Source organism: Cervus canadensis, chromosome 9 (assembly GCF_019320065.1).
Source record: "Cervus canadensis isolate Bull #8, Minnesota chromosome 9, ASM1932006v1, whole genome shotgun sequence".
In the NCBI taxonomy this organism is placed as follows: domain Eukaryota; kingdom Metazoa; phylum Chordata; class Mammalia; order Artiodactyla; family Cervidae; genus Cervus; species Cervus canadensis.
The window spans coordinates 38,468,873-38,477,143 of NC_057394.1; the positions used below are offsets into that span (position 1 = coordinate 38,468,873).

The 8,271-nt window shown below is 41.2% G+C and overlaps 1 protein-coding gene across 8 annotated transcripts in view; it reads left to right on the top strand.

Annotated features, from left to right (window-relative positions):
- Positions 1-7,405, top strand: part of KLF12 (Kruppel like factor 12) — a 521,123-nt gene extending 513,718 nt beyond the window's left edge. For all 8 annotated transcript variants that reach the window (XM_043477481.1, XM_043477486.1, XM_043477488.1 and 5 more), the window contains one exon: positions 6,000-7,405. In XM_043477481.1, coding sequence (XP_043333416.1) covers positions 6,000-6,181 — 182 coding nt within the window. In that variant the 3' untranslated portion in view covers positions 6,182-7,405. The remainder of the gene's footprint in view (positions 1-5,999) is intronic.
- Positions 7,406-8,271: the final 866 nt, after the last annotated feature.

Below are 8,271 nucleotides of genomic sequence, written 5' to 3' on the forward strand. Positions count from 1 at the left end.
TCAAAAGGTAGAAATGGCTTATGGATTTGTCATGGGACTTACAGACCTTCACTTCAGAATCGAAAGCCTAAAATAATAACTGCACCCCAGGGTGAGAGTAGTGTTACCCATCTTGTTTCTTTGATTTTTCTTATACATTAGCAACTTGATGTCTGGACTTAAAAAAGAAAAATCACTAAGACTTATTGATGAAGATATATAACACACCATTTTCTATCATTTTATTACTCCATAGGATTATTACAGGAAGTAAAAATCAAAGGTGATCTGATGGTGGAAGCAAAACTTCTGATTATTTTGAAAAAATATTTAAATACATTTTCAAAGACTTTGCTCCTGAGGATTTTAAGTGTATTTGTGGGTTAGACCAAAAAAAAAAAAAAAAAAGATAGGCATGCTATTTTATTTTTAGCCTGTTTCTAGGAAAAACAGTTTTGAATAACACATTTGCAGAATTCTGATTCAGATGAGTTTAAGGACAATTCACCATTCCTGAAGAAATTGCTGGAAATTCTGTTTACTGTCACCACCATTCAGATTGCTGCAGAGCAGCTGTGTATCAGAGAAGCACAGATTCTGGGAGATAGGTGTCCAACTCCTATTATTGTCCAAATCAACCCTTTCCATCGGAAACTGTTCATGGAAAATTCATCTCCTCTTCTGTCCCCACCACGTTAGAGTGAGCATTCTATTTTCCAGTAAGATTTAAGGAAAGAAGGGCAGATGGATGAAGGATTCTCTCCATTATATCTTTTCAGGACTCATTTATACATATTACAGTATATCTTACAAACTTATTATCATCTTAATTAGTTTTTACTCACATTGTGAAGTTAGTTTTTCTTACTGTGATTTATTTATAAGATTGTACCCCTTAAATTGCTTCAACACACAAGCGTACACTATAATATGCAGTTTCAATACAAAGTCGTAGCCACTGTGCATCATTTTTGTATCCATTTTTAAAACTTAACTAGTCCTGAGAGAGCATTGATTGATCTTTATTTTTTAATGAAATGCTGGGCAAATCAGCAGATACGACAGAAACCTAGGTCGGTCTTGAGCAAGGAGCAGAAGCCTACTCTCTACCTGGTCCAAGCAGCCGTCTTGTTCCCTTCACCCCCAGAGCTCAGCCTCTAGTTGTGAAGAGAGATTTGAAGATCTTATTTTCTTTTTCTCCCCTCTTCTTTTTTCGAAGTGTGGAGGTAGAATACCCAAACTCTTGTTTTATTAATGAGGAATTGGGTATAAGAAATACTGTACAAGAAATAATTCTGAATATTAAAAAGAAAATATACATTTTTGTAAGGAAAGTTTCAAGGAAAACTCATCTACTGCTCACATAATTGTTTACTGTTTTCTGATACAGGTTCTTCCTGACCCTCCCCACCCCAGATGAGAATATTTACATTATTTTTTTTTATGCATTCATTCACCACTTTATATTCTTCTCAGTGGTAAAGAATCCACCTACCAACATAGGTGATGCGGGTTTGATCCCTGGGTCCAGAAGAGCCCCTGGAGGAGGAAATGGCAGCCCACTCCAGTATTCTTGTCTGAAAATTCCATGGGCAGAGGAGCCTGCCAGACTATAGTCTCTGGGGTTACAAAGAGTGGGACATGACATGAGTGAGCATGCATGCATTAACCAGTTACCCCCTAATAACTTATAAGCTTATATATTATTTTCATTGGTTTTATTCATGAAGTAGAGTTATATCTGCCTCTTAAATATTTTGGTGGCCTTGTCTCTCATGATCATTATTGTACCTGATTCCACCTCACAGAATACTTCCCAGATTTTGCACTGAGTTTCCTGCTTCATATTAGTGGGCCCACAGAAATCCTTGCCATAGTTGTTGCTTTCTCTGCTTCTCTTTTAAAATGTCCACCTGAGAAATGATGCCAAACATCTGAGCTCCTGTTTTCTGATCCTTCCTTGTGTGTGTGTGTCCTCCTTTCCAGACTCAGTAGAATGATAGTTCCTCATCATGCATGGTGGTCATGGTAGCACAACACAGTATTGAATGGTGATAGGAGTTGGGTGGGGCTCCATCGCTGTAGAATCAGTGCTGTTTTGGTTACCAGCTAAAATATACAGAGATGTTCCTGACCCCCCTCATCCTCATAGGGAAGATTTACTCATTATTGTGCTTTTATAATGAGCAGAAGAGATCCTGAAGACTTTTAAAACCCTGATGGAATTAGGTGAGGCTTTTTAGAGAACCACTCATTTCATGAACCAGAACCTTCAGTTTAAAGCAATGGACATGAAATCTCACGTGTGTTCATAACTGAGAGGACTGTTAGAATTTTAATCAAGGATCCTGAGTTGAGAGTAAGTGATTATTTTATCACCAAAATATTCCCTCACCTACCCATCCCAGACTAGCAATGTATGTTATATAACCTGATTAACTTAACATATCAGAAAGCCTGCCCCAAGCTGAGGTACCCTTCACTTACATCAGGGGTCAGCAAACTTCCTGTAGTAAACGTTTTAGATATTGCAGGTCATACCTTCTTATTGCAATGCTCAATTTCACTGTTACTGAAAAACAGCCATAAACAATATGCAAACAAGTGAGTGAGACGGTGTTCCAATAAAAACTTATTCATGAACACTAAAATCTGAATCTCATATGGTTTTCACATGCCATGAAATAGCCCTCTTTGGTGTTTTTTGTTTTTTGTTTCCTTCAATGATGTAAAAGTGTGAAAATTGTTCTTAGCTTGCAAGTTGCATAAAATAGGCCACCGACTGGATTTGGCCGGGGGGCCAGAGTTTCTTACACCTCCTATAGATTTTCAAGTGGAAAGGGCACAAGTACCATTATTAAACAGTCAAATTGAAAGTAAGAGTATGTCTGTTATAATCTGGAGGAAGAAACTGGAGAAAATAAGTGCCTAAATTGGGTGTACAAGGAAATTCAGAGAACCCCTGAGACAACAGACTGTCCCCATGGTGGCCATGCCAGCCTCTAGCGTCCTTCTTGCTCTGAAACCGAAGCCTGTCTCCTTCTATTACCTCTCCTTACTTCTAGGCCCATCCCAGGTCTGGGGCCCCTTCCTCTCACTTTAACTGCAATGGCAAGGTGAAGAGTATGGCAGCTTTTCTAACCCTGGTCATACACATACTGCACTTTCCCAGCAAGATAGAAACACATGTCCTCCCAGCACACAACTAAGTAGTGTTTTTCCTCAATTAAATTTTTTTATTCTTTTCTTCTTAGACCTGTACTCATTGTAGCTGGTTCCATACACAACAAGAGATATCTAGGAGATGCCTGTTGGTGAAAGAGACTCAGTGAGCAGAGCTCAGTGCCCCAAAAATGAATGTGCTTTTGAAGATAAGATTTTTATCAAGTTCAGCTTAGTAGGACCTATGTTCATGATGTAAACTTCAAAAGCTTGTAGTGATGTCACTAAAAGTATTTTAGCAGTTGCCATGGATATACTGTATGTGCATGCATGCTTAGTCATAGCCAACTCTTTCCAACCCTATGAACTGTAGCCCACCAGGCTTCTCTGTCCCTGGAATTTTCAAGGCAGGAACCGTGGATTGGGTTGCCATTTCCTCCTCCAGGGGATCTTCCTGACCCAGGGATCAAACCCACATCTCCTACATCACAGACGGATTCTGTATCACTAAGCCACTTGGGAAGCCTGGATAGCCTGTATAGTGGACTGCCAATCTTCTTAAGTTATGGGTTTTGCTGACTTTAAAAAAAAAAAAATTCTGTTAAATTCTGATCAGTTAATACCTGCTACTGCAGATTTTTGTCTCTAGAGAACATCCAGAATGAGTCAGAAGTGAAGTTTTGGATTAAGCTGGTCATTAGGCATTCTACTTGACAGGAGCCCTTTCGGAGTAACCTGGAGCTTTCTGTGGATCCCAGGTAGTGCACCAGTATTTCTAGAGTTAACCGAGCTGTACTATTCACGCGGTTCTGTGAAAGTGCCACTTGATCCCAAAAGGACCTATATGGTTCACATTCATTTAACAGTTGAACAGAAACTGCTGAGTCTGGTTCAGTCTAGTTTTCCCATGTAGGCATGACTTGTACATCTCATTTACAGGGCCTAGTAGTTGCCTGTGTACACACCTCTGTGTGAGCATGTCTGTGTTTATGTTGCAGTTTTATTAATTTATTCAAACACTATTTGACACATACTCTAAGCTCTGAGGATACAGAAATAGATGTGTGACTCTTAATCTCTATGTATTCAGAAAGTGGTAAAGGGGAAAAGCATCTAGACAAAATCTGTATGATATATTGTAATAGGTGACTTAATAGATTTAATAGGAGTTGAATAATCGGAAAGTATCTAAGGAGGTAGAATCAGCATTATCTGAGGATGTGACAAAGTTTCTATGGGAAAAAGAATTTGGAGCACAGTGAACAACACTGAATTTGGAACCAAACACATCTATTTACTGGCTTCAGGCAAGTTATTTTACTACATTCATCCTCAGTTTTATCACCTGTAAAATGGATTTAACAAAACTCACTTTGCAACTCTGTACGTGTGCGTGCTTAGTCACTAAAGTCGTGTCCGACTCTTTTGTAATCCCATGGACTGTAGCCTGCCAGGCTCCTCTGTCCCTGGGATTCTCCAGGAAAGGATACTGGAGTGGGTTGCCATGCCCTCTTTTAGGGGATTGCAGCTCTGTATCTTGAGGTCTAAAAGTTGTATGGCTCAGTTGTATAAAGAATCTGCCTACCAAAGCAGGAGACACCAGAGACACAGGTTCAATCCCTGGGTCAGGAAGATCCTCTGGAGAAGGAAATGGCAACCCACTGCAGTATTCTTGCCTGGGAAATCCCATGGACAGAGGAACCTGATGGGCTATAGTCCATGGGATTGCAAAGAACTGGACACGACTGATCTCACACATATATTGGTGTCAGCCAGTAGCTCTGCTCCCTGCCTTAGGCCTTTTCGCCAAACTCCACATGGGGCCAAGCAGTGTGTGGTTAACTATTGGATGGAGGGGGCAGAAAAGAGCTCAGTTCTTGTGGGGTTACCTGGGGACAGGGCTTCCATTCTGAATGAGAGCCAGGAAAAAGCACACCTGGGTCAACTATTGTCCCTCTCCCCCGGGAACTCATTTAGACAACGGATAGAGTATCTCTTCCCAACAAAGCCTTTGCATATTTTACTGTCTTTACAAGTTGACTGAGGGATGTGGTCAAATTACATACTTCTTCAGACTGTTTTTTACTGTGGGTTTCAACACTCAGACCAACCTGATGATTCCTCAGGACTTGCCCTAATTCTTAAGTCCCTGAAGAAGACATTTAAACTTCACACTACTGAGATATCCAGGATTCTCTCCCAGTAGACAAACAGTTGTTTATTGTTATTTAACTGCTAAGTCATGCCCAACTTTTTGTGACCCCCATGGACAACAGTAGTTTATACATAATATAAATAATAACTGTTTATAAATAATAAGTACTTAGTACCTAATTTCTGAGGGTGGTAGGGTGCTTTACCTTTTAATGAAATTTTGTGTGACTGATAAAAGGACACTGTACCTTAAAATAACCTTTAAATATCTAAGTGATGCACTTTTGGGAGCAGTATTGCAACAAAACATACAAATCATTACCCTTTATAATTCTTTGTGCATTTCAATCCTTTAGCCACATCAGCCTAGGTAGAGCTCTCTCCCATGCGTTTCTAGTCTACCGGTGGTGATTATACCCCAGAGTTATCAGTCTATGCCTTCTGATCGTTTGACTGCAAAGTAACTTACCCATAACTGAAGATGCAAGTGTTAAGTAACCTCCCCATTGTCACAGCAAGAGAGAGTAGATTGAAACCCCCATCTGTGGGACCCAAAAGCTGCTGGCGGGGTGGTTAGGTTTCCTGACAAAGGACCGCCAGAAGGAAAATCCACTGAGAGCAGTCATGTCCCCAGATAACCGCGTTGGCCAGATTGCTCAGGAGAAATGATGGAGCACAGCGTTCTGTCCCTTTGTCTCTTCCAGGAGAGAAACCCTACAAGTGTACCTGGGAAGGCTGCACCTGGAAGTTCGCTCGTTCGGATGAACTGACGAGGCATTACCGCAAACACACGGGAGTCAAGCCATTCAAGTGCGCAGACTGTGACCGCAGCTTCTCCCGGTCAGATCACTTGGCACTGCACCGCCGGAGGCATATGCTGGTGTGAGGAAGGCTCCCTGTCCAGCTGAGCGTAAGAGCTGGATCTCTTAGCGGCACCCCATTCAGCAGGGCTGGATCCCCTTCACAGTGTTAACACAAAAGGGCATCACCATCCCACGATGTCTGAAAGCAGAGCAGGAAATAAGAAGTGGTAACACTTCTTTCGGTCTGAAGGTAACCCCCCCTCCCCGCCCCCCGTCACGACTACACAAGAAACGACTTCACGCTGGCCTGGGAGATCGGTGACCCAGATGCTGAAGAGACAGGCATTGTTTTCCGTGCTGTGTCCTCTGCCATTTCAAGATGTTTGTAGTTTGTACATTTTCTGAGCTGTCAGACGTTTTGTTATTGATACTTTTAAAGGTCATCTACCACAAATTGATGGCTAGAGCAAGACCTTGTAAATTTGGATTATTCTCCCATCATCCCACCCCTGAACCCCTTTTTACAAGTAAGATATTAATAGAACCCACATCCAATCTGTTACCAGCAAGCAGCCTGAAAGTAGAAAAGAAGAAACTTTTGGAGAGGTTCCATTACCTGAAAAGAAAGAAGTGCTCAGGCAGCCCTTTTGCAATAGTGATGGTGACCACTAGATATCACCTGCGACTTGTCATTATGCCATGCCCTGGAGAAAACCAACATTGATTCTTTTCATCTGTTTGTTGTTGATTGTTTTTGTTTTGTTCCGCTTCTGTTTTGTTCATCTGTTTGAGCAGAGGGGCAGCGACATTTCAGCTGGAGTCTAGTCCTGGTGTCTGCCCTAGCGTGGATGGGCACAGAGTCGTTCTGTAGTTGAATAGGAAGAGCCTGTCTAAAAAAACTACTGCCCCACTTCAAATTGCAGTGTTCTGTCAGCTAGGCATCATCTCTTCCTGCCCCTAGTATTCGATTACAAGGAATCGGGGGGAAAAAAAGCTTTCTTAGACACACTGGCACCAAGGTAAGAGGTGGGGCGGCCCAGGCAAAGTCAGTGAACATGAAAAAATCAGACAAAGCAGAGATGGAAATAATGCGCCTCTTGAGGAGAAAAGCAATAACGCATAAAAGGACTCTCCTACAATCACTTCACTGAGGACTCACGTTACCAATTTTCATACTTACTAAAGGGATTGTAAAAACACCCCAGCATTTTAGAGGTCTTGGCTACATTTACAGCACTGAGGTAATCTTTCTGCTGTTTGTTGTCCTGCTTGGTTGAGTACCACAATTAAAGATTATGCTCCCCCTTTTCTTGTTTGAAAACAGTCATTTGGTGACTAGAGAGGCCACAGAGGCATAGCTGGGAATTAACTCTTGGGCGAATGGGTCAGTTCTCCTTGGAACTGAGTCAGTGGGAAGGGAATGCTCCCCAAGGAAAGCCTGACATGGTGCTAGTTCCCACCCTTGGAGAGCCAAGGATAAACGACTCTCCAATAGGTTCTTCTCTATAGATTTCATTTTCTAAACTATACTAGGACTCAATACAATGGCATCTGCAGGGATGAACCCACTCATCCTGTGCTGAGGGTGAGAGGAAATTACAGTCCCGTAAACCCCCTTGAGTTATGAGCCTTTTTTGCAACTAGCGGAGTCTATAGTAAACAAAGCAATACATCACCAATGAGCATTCTTTCAGAAAAATTATCATATTTTTTCCCCCACTAAAAGCTGAATTTTTTCAGCTTTCTGTGGCCAAGGGGCTTGGTAAGGTTTTATTGTCATTGCTGTTACTGCTCAGATTTTTTTTATAGCTTAGATATAAGAAGTTGCCAGCATAGACCTTTGCATTATATTTTAATTACAAACACTTGATTTGGGGAGTTGCACAAATTAACCTCACAATATTACTAGCTCATTTTTAAAGATTTGAACATTCTGAAATAATTTCTGGTTCTAGAACTATGCTCTTTAGGATTATCTTCTAATTCAGATAATCTTAATTCTGATGAAGCAAAAAACTAGAAACATTGGAACAAGGATAACTTGCGTTGGATGGCATTAAAAGGAATGTTTTTAACGTTCAAGCAAGAGCATAATGATTTTCAGGTCAAATTCTGTCTTCAAAAATACATGCTTTGTATTTTCTGCCAGGTCTGAAAAATTCATCAGGCAATT